At 37.3% G+C, this 13,419-nt stretch overlaps 1 protein-coding gene across 1 annotated transcript in view; it reads right to left on the bottom strand.

Moving 5' to 3' along the window:
• Nucleotides 1-13,419, bottom strand: part of tusc3 (tumor suppressor candidate 3) — an 82,489-nt gene that overhangs the window by 2,536 nt on the left and 66,534 nt on the right. Inside the window, exon 8 of the mRNA XM_053338970.1 lies at nt 11,420-11,494. Within this exon, the coding sequence (XP_053194945.1) occupies nt 11,420-11,494 (75 nt within the window). The remainder of the gene's footprint in view (nt 1-11,419; nt 11,495-13,419) is intronic.

The following is a 13,419-nucleotide window of genomic DNA, read 5'->3' as shown; positions in this document are numbered from 1 at the left end:
AATGATAACAGATTAATTAGTTACTCAAACATTTTGCTAAAATGCTTGTTTAAAAAGGACACCGTAGACATTTCCTGGTGTTCTCCCTAACGATATAAAAATGTTCATGTTCACATTTATTTACACAATTCCTCCATGTATAAGCTATTGCCCGTTTCTCATTATGAACCCTGCCTTGTTGCAGGAAAACTGTGTTGCAACTATTATCAGCTTATTTCCTTGGTGGCCATTCTAAACTGAAATATACATAAGCATGATCTTTAATCTGCAGAGGAATTGTGTGTCTGCTTGTGTGGGTGTATGAGTCTATGCATACACCCTCATGCAGCGGCTAATCCTTGAGAAGCACTGTGTTAAATTAAACTGTCACCACCGACTGATATTGTTAATCAGGGATTAGGATGAGGACCTCTCCTGGAGACTAAATAGTGAGATATCCGCTTGTTCTCAGTGTGTGTGTGTCTGGAAACTTATGTGTATAGGAGAGAAAGAGAAGGAGGAGGCATAATGTTAGAACAAATCATTTGACTGAGAAAATGTACAACAGATTGTCAGTGTTAATCTGTGTGTATGTGCTGTCATTCATGTTCAGTCCTTTGTGTGTATAATGTCATCTATAATGCATTATGTGTGTAAGGGTGTTTTAACACCTGCACTTTTGGTTAAATCCAATTCTGGTTCATGTTCCCCCTTGGTCTAATTGGTTTGGGCACGTCTGAACACAATCATTGCACTTGGGAGCAGGCCAAACAACCATACTGAGACACTAGAGGTGGTGGTCTTGGTCCTGTCCCAAATGAACTCTGAAGCAGTTTGTGGGAATGTGAGTTGACCTTGAACTGATCCAACTGCTAGGTGTACGCCACAAGAACTAGCAACAACTAGCTAGAAAATGAATCGAGGTCAGACATTGACTACTAGCGTAACATAGTATGTCGTATTTGATCCTTCAGCACCTTCTTCCTGTGTTCATGTTCTATCTCCCACCCCAGACACATCTGATCAATGAGTCCTCACGTAGCTGGTCTGAGTCAACTGAGTCAGACCAGAGCAAACAAACTATAGATACAGACAGATTTGCTGCCACCTCTCAATGTCAGCTCCATCATCCCAGTTCCCCTTTCTTTCTTTCACTTTCTATGCATATCATGCATTTCTAATTCATCATGAGAGTTTTGGTACACACCCACATACCTCAGGGGTTGTATTATACTGTGACTGAGCTCTCTCTTTCTGTGTCTGTGTGTGTTCTAGTGTGAGACAGCAACTGATATGACATTCAAGTCCTAATCCATCTAACACAGACATACACACTTATACATAAACACAGGAGGCTGCTCCACCGCTCAGCAATCAGTACATGTGTGTTTTACTATACTACTTCTATTCTTGTGAGGATGGAAGGAGATCAGCTACAAAGCCAAGATAAAAAAATCAGACAGTTCATCATTCTTTCCTTTAAATACATTGTTTTCTAGAGGTGGACGGCCCTATCTGTGGTTATATAAAGGCAACATTGATACCTAATTATAGGAATTTTCCTGACAAGTATTGCAATATAAACCTGTGTGTGACATTGATTGAGTGACTTGATTGAGAAGCACTGCATATTTGAGTGTGTGTCTCCAGGGAGAGCCCTTGTGCCCTGTGCTCCCTACGTATGTGTCTCTGAGTGCATGAGCGACAGAACGTCTGTGTATCTTCATTAACTATAGTGGGATGTATTTCCCATAGCTCATCAATTATGACTGAGAGGTGTCTTAGTATGCATCCATGGATAATGACACTCCCATACACACGCACCATGCATGCAAATATGCCAAGTGATTTATGACCTTGGCGAAATGACAAGTTGTTTAAGCTGAATAATTTCACTCATTGACAAAAGGTGGTAATCCCTCTTTTTTACTGTGACTTGGATGAACTCAAATCATGATATATTAGCGTGGTAAAATGCGGTATATTTACATTTCCCAAGCATGAGGAAGCCAATAACCATATTAAGTAAAGCCTGTCTAATTAGCAGGACAAATATGAATAGATATTATAATGCTAAATGCAGTTCATTCTTTCATGTGCAACTGACTGCAAGACACATTAACTGACTCAACTGCTGGATATAATCACCCACAGTTCATTATATTTTTCCCAAATGGAGACAGAAAAACCTGCTTATTAATCCTTACACTGGCCAATTATAAGGAAACCCCAGACTTTAGGCATATATGTTATTTAAACAGCTTACTTTACTTACATTCCTTAATTATGGTTAAATATGAACAACAGGCTGCTACTTTTTGTCAAATTCATACCCCCTGTTGTATTAAAAGAACAAACGAGGTGAACACTGGTATCAAACCATGTTTTTTGTTTTTTTAACAACCATTTTTAAAATTGTATTGTAATTTTTACTACCTAACAAGAATAGAGAGTATGGCTACTTAATGGACAGTCTGTACTTGTCATAAAATGCAGCTAAATAAAAAAAACAAAACAAATGAGGAAATGACTGAACATTAGCAGTAACTTTTCCTTGGCTCCTTTATCTTTGTTTTTGCAATACAATGGAAAATATATTTTTTTCATACCTTGGTTCTTTTTGATTCAGCTTAGGGAACAGTTGTTACCGCAGTATCCATTAATTAGGCGCTACATAAAAAGATACCCTAAGTCTTTACATTTTGGGGTCAGTTGGCTGGATTTCATTTCCACTCTAATAAGCTCTGCCTTCTTGAAATCTAGTACTGCTACACCGCACGTTGGCATTCCACCAGTAAGATATGCTAATTTTAAGGGTTGTGGCCTTGCTTTAAAGTTTACCCTACAGTATTTTGCTCTTTCAGAAACCCATCTCACTTTTTCCTGACTCAACTTCTCTTTCCTGTTCCACCCCCTTCCGTGATGTTTAACTCTCATTCACATTTCATCCTCCTTCACTGTCGCCTCCTTTCTGTCTATCTCAACCCCCCCCCCCCCGCCCCCCACCTCCAACGAACACCCAAATGTATACACTGATAGTGCATATGTAGTGAATTTGTGACTTAATTTACTCGTTCCTTGTTTAGTAACTCCTTTGCTGTAAAACTGTGTGTGTGTGTGTGTGTGTGTGTGTGTGTGTGTGTGTGTGCTTTCTGCTACAGATGGCCATGGAAGCAGCAGATAACTTCCTGTAGCTGCACTCAGCAGTATGTAAGCTATATGCCAGGAATTTAACACCCACATCCAGTGATTACACTACCATTCAAGCATAATCCTCTCCCTATTACTGACAGACGACTATTCTCTATCCTGCTCTATAATGCACTTATTTAATTTGTGTGTCCATATTTGCTCATGTGTGTGTGCAAACTCATCCCGCTGACAGTGGTGTGTGACAGCGGTGCGATATAATTATTTATTCTATCCATGTTTGTGTGTTGATGAAGTGTGTGTTTTACATAACAGCATTAGTATGCTTGTGCTGTGGTTAAAAATGTAATCTGCATGATGTGTTTGCTTCAGTTTATTAAAATTAGCAGGTGGTAATTGTACAAAGACTGATGTTGAACTAAAACGCCTGATGTAATAATAAAAAAAATAAATACAAGTTTCTGTACATATTAGGAGGAGGACACGAGAGGGGTGAGATAGAAAAAGAAAGGATGAAGACGAACAAAGACAGGAAAAGAGACACTCGCTGAGAGAATTGATGAATTAATTGTCTGTACTAAACATGATGTATCAAAATTTACACAGATGATAATTATGTGAGCCCATATGCATGTGTGTCCATGTGTGCATGTACATGTCTGTGAGTGTGTTCTTGTTCAGTCTGAGACACAAGCCTTGAGTCATTATCATTTTAATTGCCAAGCTTTAACATCTCAAGGAGAACTCATGGGTAAAGTAGAACAAAAAGTTGATAATCTTGCTTTTAGATTTTTCAGCGTGTGTGTATATGTGTATGTATAACTGTGTGGCCTAACAGAGGCAATTGAAAGGCTTCTCAAGTTGCTTTTTCATCACACTGACTCTAATTAAAATCCACTTGTGTGTAACTGCGTCTCTGTGTTTGAGGCAATTACCAGTACAGGCCATCTACTATTAAACTCCCTTTTTCATAACCTAGGGATTATGCAGAGCAGAAAGTCTGGTTGGAAAGTAAAGAAAAAGGTCATAAGCCAGTTTGTCATTAGTGTGGTTAAGTGATCACCTCACATTTTAAGTGATCAGCAATGCCCTTCAATCATAATGTGAGTCACTTTTTTTGGTGGTGTGCTTTGTGTTTGTGTTTCCTTTTGACAGCAAACCTAAATAGTTGTATATAGCATTAAATAAATAAATCGTACATTTACACTGGTTGGGGGAAAATTGTCCTTACTGAGAAATGTTGACATTGTACTCTTCTGTAGGTTACAGCTGTCCTGGGGTCTGATGCATAAACTTTGTTTCAGACCAGTCTTTGCCTCAGTCTGGTCGGTCTTAGATTGTCAGGTTAGACTATTCTAATTAACCCTGTCTGTTGCATAAATATTAAGCCAGTCTATATCTATTGATGAAATCAGTATAAACTTCTTGTGATGTCATGATCTTGTGAATCCAGCTGCCTTGCAAGATAAGCCCTGGTTGACAATATCAATAAAGTTGTTCGAAAACAACAAGAGACAAAACAATGCAAGTGAAAGGTTTTCACCATGTACAATTTCATGTATTAAAATCAACTACAACTACATCACTAGTGATAGGCTTTCAGCACGTTGCCAGATTCAAATCTTTCATCATGGGAGAGGGGCCAATAAAATGAAATCAAATTATGGCATCAATCTTGACTTCTCATTTATATTCCCTCATTTAAAAGTCTTCTACTGAGAAGAATATTAGACTGTAGTGACATCTGTGCTGTATTTCTACTTGATCAGCCTTTTGTGGAAATCTGTGTGACTGTTTTAATTAGCAAGCTACTAAAAAGCATTCATACATGTTTAAAAGACTACCAGTAATACTACAATGTGACAGCAACTATCAAACCAAAGTGTAACAATTCATTTGATGATATATTTTAAAAATAGCACAAATGTCACTTTTTGGCTTACAACTAAGCATTGTGCATATCCTCAAATAGCAAGAAAAGCCCAGTTAGAAAATTGCCTTTCTGGCTAAGGATAAAAGCTTTAAACAGGAACTCCATTATTCTAAATTAACTCATTAAGACTATCTTTTTCTCCAATGATGAAAAAAGGCTGCCTTGTTTGCTCGTAGTTTCAGACTCATTCTACAGCCAGAGACATGTGTTACCTATTAAACAGGAAAATCAGCTTGAAAGTCTGTCATCTGAGATTCACCTTCAGTGTAATCAGTGAAGTACATCTCAACCACTTAGTGTACGTTTGGTTGATTGGGCATCTTGCTGGATTGATTCAAGTTCAGAAGAGGGTCAGTTTTGTGTACCAACCTCGGCCTCTCAAGAGTCGGTAAACATCTATAGTATGGTACCAGGTATGAGACCATTTAATAAACCTGAATACTGTAGGTAACTCAAAAAGACTAAATAGCATGAACTGAACATAATACATGTACAGAGCTGCAGTAAATAAAAAAGAAATAATGGAAAAATAATAATGATAAAAAAAACAAAAAGAGCAGAAGTAAACTAACACAATATCTGATTATTTTATGACATAAATGTGGAGGAGATGCTCTGTATGAACATGAATATCTGAATGGAGCGACTGCTGCACAAGTGGGAATTGACTTGTTTGATGAGACATTTACAAATGTGCATTTGGCTACAGGTACCATGGGAAACTAGGGAGACATCAGCCATATCAATAATGCCTGCCACCTGCTCTGGTATGAGAGTCTGCTGGACTCATTATAGCTCATCAGTTCACTCTCCTGTTTTGGTCCACCACTGATATTTATATGGTTTAATTCTTCTGAGCATGTACGTGTCCTTACATTTCTTGAACATTTTAATTAAATTACACTTTTTAAATAATTCTTAATTCATGTTTACATAAAATGTTTTCTATTCCATTATTATTGTGAAGTACAGACACATTTTTCATGGTTGCTGAGTTGAAGTGCAGCCTTCATACATTTTTTAATATTAGATTTTCTTTTCAACTGAATACACCCCTGGTTAATATCACTAAACTGTTAAGTAATTACAAATTCTCTCTATTTAGCGCAGTTTTATTGAATTAAGAATTAAGTTGATTCACTTGAAAAACACAATGTTTGTCTAATTAAATTATGATTAAAGGTCCATATTTTAAAATGACCTTCAAAAAAAGTCAGCACAGTCATTGCTATTTATATTTTGTGTGACCACCTTTGTTTTTGGTAACAGATTGGATTCTTCTGGGCATGGATGACAACAGTCTTGCCCAAATCTGTGGAGAGACAATCTGTCATTCTTCACAGATGATTCTTTTCAGCTGCTCTTTGCTGGAGTGTTTTAACTCTACCTTCCTCTTTAAAATATCCTAAAGATGTTCTATTGGATTCAGGTCTGGGGACATACTTGGCCAAGTCACAGTTTTTAGTTAAAATGTTTATTTATTTATTTTTTTTAAAACTGCTTTGTGATTGTCATGTTGGAAAATTCCTCTCCTGTCAACCAAGTGTCAACATTATGTACATATAGTACCATCTATAAATGTTATCTCCCCTACACCTTTATCATATCAGCACACTCCCACCTCCATGTTTCATTGTTGGTACTATGCAGTCACTGTGGTACGCCTGTCCAGGTGCACACCAAACATGCTGGACTTAATCTGATCCAAACAAATGTATTTTGTTTGTGCTGCCAGTATTCATCAGGCTTCTTTTCATATTGTATGACAATGTTTAATCTTGCAGTTTTGTGCCTTTTGTAAGCAATGGTTGTCTTTTTTAGAAGTCTTCTGTAAAGGTTGACATCATATAGTGCCCTTTGCACTGCCTGAGCAGACACTGAAACACCAATTTCCACAGATAATAAAGGTTGTGTAAATATTTCGAAGACAGTCACAGTGCCTTCTGTTATTATCTGCTGCAACTATGTTTTGGCTTCTGTTCAGTAGCCTACTGATAATCTTGAATCCTATGTCATCTTTACAGAGTCTCAATCTGATTTCTTAGTTGTTCAGGTAATGCCTCACCATGTGGAGCCATGCTGTATTCCAACCAACCCAGGCCAAAATAGAGCAAGTTGTTCACAGGTGCTTTTAGGCCTGTATTTTCAATTGAGTTTATTTAACCAGGCTGTTTTTAATTATAAATCAGATCAAATACCATACACTACATACATTATAAAATGATGCATTTTAGTGATATTGTACAAGGGTGTACTCGGTTTTGTTTTTATGCATTTTGATTTCAGGCATACAATTAATAGTTTATTAATTGTCTGGGATTGGCTGGCCACCATTGAACTGTACCTTTAAGTGCTCCTTCACTGGTAATCTGAAAAATGTTGCTGCTGTTGTACATCAGATAACATTTAAACAGACTGAGCAGTTCTTATGATATTTTTGTAATCCTCAGTGTTTTGTGGTGAGGCAACAGGGCAGAGATACAGAAAGATCATTCCCAGCTGAATTGAAACGCATTAGGGGTGGAACCAAATCCAAATATGGTATTCGGAAAAGTACAAACATTACTGTCTCTGGATTATGGAGGTATTAATAGGTTCAGGTCTGTATTTGTGTGTGTGTGCGAATGATCAACACACATATCACTGGTCTGGGAGATCAGGGTTTGAGACTCTTTGTGGGGAAACCTCTTTTGAAAAATAGTTACGTCACTTATTTTAACTGATTGTCCTATTTCAATGTCCAAAAATCAGAAGTGTAATACAAAGCAAAATTGTATATATAAAGAATAACTTGGCTCTTACAATGAATGTGAAAATAAAAATACTAGACCTATCCAAAAAAAGGAGCTTTAAACACACAAGGAGGAGAGTGTGCAATAACTAAATTTTAATTGTCTCAAGATTAAGTTGACTAATTACAAGCAAACTCAATTATTTTCTTGCTAAGCCAGATCAGGCTACTTTCGATAAAGTCATCAAAATCTACCTGCTAGTCAAAGTTCATCAACCACTGCTCCAGTACATTTAACGCTATATCAAGGATGAAATCTAGAAGAGGGATCTTTTCATGCCAAACTTAATCACCCAATCATCTTGCCTATTGTGATAATGTTATGTGTTCAGAGGCAGTTATGGGGGGAGTTGAGGGGTCATCTCAGTAATAAGTAAGTCTCATTAATTGGAGAGCGAAAGAAGTACTTTTCATTTTCTGAGATGCTCCAACTAATTGACAGTTATGCAAATACACATCACATAAATGAAAGCACTGTAATAATGTGTGTGTATGCACTAGTCTCTCATCTGCTTTGTATCGTTGTTATATTGCTGTTAAATACTGTACAACTTCTACCACTTTAATATTGAATCATATCATACAAGTTTCACATACCTACACACACTTATCAATACACTTCATATCTACATTTAAATGGGTACCAACAAGAGTACCAAGCATTACATTAAGAGCATGGCAGGAGTATGACTGGTGATAGGAGTAGGAGGAGTATGACTGGTGACTGGTTGAGATTGAAGTCACAATTATTTAAAGATTAAGAACAAGTTTTTTGTTTGGTAGATTTAAACTTGTTTTCTTTAAAGTAAAAAGATCTGTTCTCTGAAATCTCCAAACAATATTTTTCACTTGCTGTCAGTAAAATTTAGAGATATCCATGACTGAAACTTCTGCTGCCACCCAACTACAATGGGATTGAATGGAATTGTGTTTTTGCAGCACATATCACAGAAAAATGACATTTTGGGGGGAAAAATACAGCAAATTGGATGTTCAGAAATGTCCTGGTTACTCTGGATTGGACTGCAGTAATATGTTTTGGTAGAAAGTCAAGTCAATTTTATTTATAAAGCACCAAATCACAGCAGAAGTTATCTCGGGGCACTTTTCACATAGAACAGGTCTAGACCATTACTCTTTAATCCAACATTCCCCATGACCAAGCACGTGGTGACAGCAGCAAGGAAAAACTCCTTCAATGGAAAGAAACCTCCAGAAGAACCAGGCTTCAGGTGGGTGGCCATCTGCCTTGACCGGTTGGGTTGAGGAGAAAGAGTGCAATGCACAATAAGTGTCTGAGTTGATCAGAGAATGCTACTAAATGTGTAAAGTCTTGACTTGTCCAACCCGTTCACTGTGTTTTAGAAGTATTACGTGGTTTGATATTATGGAAATTCAAACTCTGCTTCAAAATGGGTTAATTATAAGTCACACATATTGCATTTCATTTATTTGATATGATCCAGTGTAAATGTATTTTTTAGTTGTGCTTTGATTGCTAGGATTAAGCTATCTTAGATTTAATTACACATTTGAAAATGAAAGTGTATTGACTTCTATTCCATATTTTGTTAATCAATGTTACAATTTCTGTTTTCTCAATGATTTTCATGATGTGTTGATGTCACTGGCATTTACGACAGAAATGAGCAAGTATTCAGTTTGCAAGCATGTAATTGTCAGATAGTTGATAAGAACAAAATCATCTCCATTTTATTTGAAGGTCAAATTTTCTCCTCACACAAACTAAAGTAATAAATAATTGAGGCCTTAACTCAGAGGAGTGCAGAGGATTCTATTTCTTTTAAAACACACCTCATAGACTATAAAAGTTTACACCTCTGTGTCTGGATTGGCTTCTTCTTTCCCTCGCTTGCTGACGGCTGCTGCGACAGCGTTTTTTGTGTTGATTTTTTTTCTTAGTCTGGCCAGCACTGATGACCTGTGTTTCCAGGTGTTGTCTTTTTCTTTTTCCCTGAGAGTTCCAGAAGACACTCTCACTAAGAAGAAAGACTCAAAAACACCTACAGTAAAAGCCAAAAACCAAGCACCATGAGCCATTGTACGCTGTTTGTCATTTGAATACATGTCATTTTGTGATCTCCTATTTTCATCATATAGTTTTTTAAACTTTTAAAAGCCTTTCACGAGGACTCTTTGGTTAGTTAGAGCTGCAGCATCCAAACTCTGCTGCTGGATAGTGAATGCAACAAGAATGGAACACCACCCTGCTGTGTGGCCTCAGCTAGTCTGAGACTGGATTCACGCTGCTGAGAAGCGAAGAAGTGAACAAACCTATTTGACTGAAGTGGTTCTCATCTGGCTGTGACCCTGGAGACCCGAGTATCACTGAGTCTGCTTCGCCATGCTCAGAGCTCTCCGGAAAGTTTGCCCATCATCAAGCCTCACCGTGGAGACAGTAGGAAAACCATCTGCCATGCTTCTGTCTCGGAGTTGATGCAAGAGCTATGCAAAAATTTAATTTCTATTGGCTGTTAGTCTTGGCCCCTCATTGCGTTTTTGACCTGATTTTGATGACATTCATTCATTCTGAGGGCAGTAAGTTGGTCATTTAATTAATCATTCATTCATGCATCCATTTATTCATCTGTTTTATTTAAATATATGTACACATTCTAGTTTTCATCCCTATCCCTTGGTAGTTCAATAAATATCTTGATTTACTGCCACGTTGTTGCATTTGTCTGTTCCTTTATAGCAGAGATAGAGTTCACTGTATTCAGAATTTATGTCAGATATAAGACTCATTTAATTTCAGTAAATTACATTTTCCTTCTAATGAATTAATACGTCAATTGTTAATTAATTAATCAGTGGAGGTGGTGCCCCTATTAACTTTACGAGTGCCTAATATTCATTTCAAGTGAAGCATTATTCCTACACAGTGGAGCCTGGAGATGGTTGGGAAGCCAAGTAATAAAGTTTGATGCGATAGAGAGTGGTAGCCAGAGCCCCCGCAAAGAAATAACCTCTTATGAAGTTGCAGGGTGCAAGTTCAATCTTAAAGAAGGAGAATCCTCCTACCAGTCAGGGTAAGTAAGACAAATCACAACCTTAGTGGCCAAAAGGATTTCCCCACTGTTAATGCTACAGTCAGTATATAAACGGAAGAGCAAGTAGATTTTATTAAATACCTAACTTGCCTAGGAGTGTAAGAAATGTGGATTCACTTAACACATGAATGTGTGTGAACGTGTGAGTGACTTATCAAAATATTTTCTCAGTTCTCATTATCTCAGTTATAATAATAATTGTATATCTCATGAAATCTTTGTGCCACAAAAATTGAGCCTCTACAGCAACAGTGCTACCTTGTAAAACATGTATTATAACAAAAACATATTGACTGTGGCAAGGATAAACCACTTACCTGGTAGCTACAAGGTGGCTCTTACCACTATGCCACCCAGCATGAATGCAAACACACACCTTGCTTACACCTACTGACACTTGGAACACCCCGAAAATGGGGAATTGGAGCTTGAAAAAGGAAATAAAAACGACAATAAGAAGAACAAAAGTAGAAAACAATCTTCTCTACTTACTTCTTCTCTTGCCAACATCCCCCTTGGAAGTGGCAGCTTCATTCAGCAGCACCATCCCCATGGTGATTGCAGCATCTGGGACAAGGTTGTCAAGGAAACAACACATTCGCATACAAGAGAGGGAAGACTGGATGTACACACTGCCCCAGGAAGAACTACTGGAAACACACATGTACTTACAGATACATACATACATACACAGTGTATAACACAACTGAATACACTCAACTAAAATGTTCAGTAATTACAAATCCTGTCCATGTAATACAGTGGTATTTGTTTTTCGACACAATCCAAGAAGAATTAAGTCAATTCATTGGAAAACAGAATGTTCGACTAATTAAACTATAATGAAAGGTCCACACTAATAATTAACTGCAGCAAAAGTCAGCACACTATTCATTTTTTTTTATTTTGTATGCCTGCATTTGTTTTTGGTAACAGATCTGGATTCTCCTGGGCATGGAAATCTGTGGTGGGATGATCTGTCATTCTTCACAGATGATTCTTTTTAGCTGCTCTTTGCTGGAGAGGGTGTTTTTTTTTGTTTTTTTTTTTACTCTACCTTTCCCTTTAAAATACTCTAAAGGTGTTGTATTGGATTCAGGTCAGGGTTTATACCTGGTCATCTATAAATGTTACCTCCCCTACACCCTTTGCACTCATGCAGCCCCATACAAGTGCACTCCCACCTCTGTGCAATCAGTGTGGTAACCTGGCCAGTTCTACGCCAAACAGGTTGGACTTAATCTGATCTGAACAAATTTATTTTGGTTTCATTTGACCAAAGAAGCTGATAGTGTTCATGAGGCTTCTTTGTATGTTCTTTAACAACATTTAATCTTTTAGTTTTGTGTCTTTTGAGCAATGGCTTTCATTCCAGGACGTCGTCTATAGAGGTTGACTTCATGCAATGTCCTTCGTACTGTCCGAGCAGACACTGAAACACCAATTTCCACAGATAATACTTGTGATAAGTCAGAAGCACTTGCCTGTCTGTTTTTCATTACGAGGTTGCTTAAATAGTGAATTGTGCATGCTGTCATTTTTCAAGGACAGCCACTGCACCTTCCTCCTATGCACTGCTGCAACTGTGTTTTGGCTTCTGTTCAGTAGCATACTGATCTTGAACCCTCTTCTATCTTGAGAAAGTATTCACAGGCTCTTAAGTAACCCAGTTCAGGCTATTCTGAATTCTGTTCCTAACGGCCAGGGTAAAAGCTCACACGGCAACTCAAGATAAATAAACTGTTTCTTCAATTTACGTAAAAATTCAATAAATCTGCACTGTTGTTATCTTGGCCTTGGAAGCAAAACTCCATAATGGATTCCCAATTCAATTATAAACAGACTAACAACAGAAGTGACAATAGTTTACCCATTACCGGTTTTGAACGCATCCAGTTTAAGTCGTTGAATAAGGAGGAACCACAGTTTGTTTAAAGAGAAAAATACATTATATTTGATGCAGTACAACAGTTATGGTCCTTGCATCTGTAGAAGACCTTTGAAGACCCTATGCTAACAAAGGGCAAATGAGATTAACAGGAGCTACAAGGAAGATTATAGTTGGTTAATTATAGTCTTGCATTTAACTAAAAACTGTCTCGTGGAAACAAATGGCTATTATTAATGAACTCTGTGTCTGATTACTGTCTAGCAAATTAATAGGCTGGTAAATGGGGAGTTTTAGTTTGTATTCATCAAACTTGAATTTTAACTTGACCATCAATCCACTGTAAAATCACAAAAAGGTTGCAACTGGCTGCAACTAAACTTTTCTTTCTTTTATGTGTTTTCTGATATAGCCGATGTACTAAGGCTGCGTTCAGACCAAAAACTCTGTGTTAAAACCATTATTTTAATAAATAACAATTCAGTTAATGTATATCTATGTATGTATTTGATACATTTTGTTTTATGGGAAGTTTGGGAAGTAATGTTTAAGTCAAGCCTGATTTTGCACAAACATAAAATAATGATCCTAGTCTCTTCCACAC

This window comes from Scomber japonicus, chromosome 2, assembly GCF_027409825.1.
Source record: "Scomber japonicus isolate fScoJap1 chromosome 2, fScoJap1.pri, whole genome shotgun sequence".
Classification (NCBI taxonomy): domain Eukaryota; kingdom Metazoa; phylum Chordata; class Actinopteri; order Scombriformes; family Scombridae; genus Scomber; species Scomber japonicus.
The sequence above is the reverse complement of the archived record's forward strand: the minus strand, read 5'-3'. Positions and strand labels throughout refer to the sequence as shown.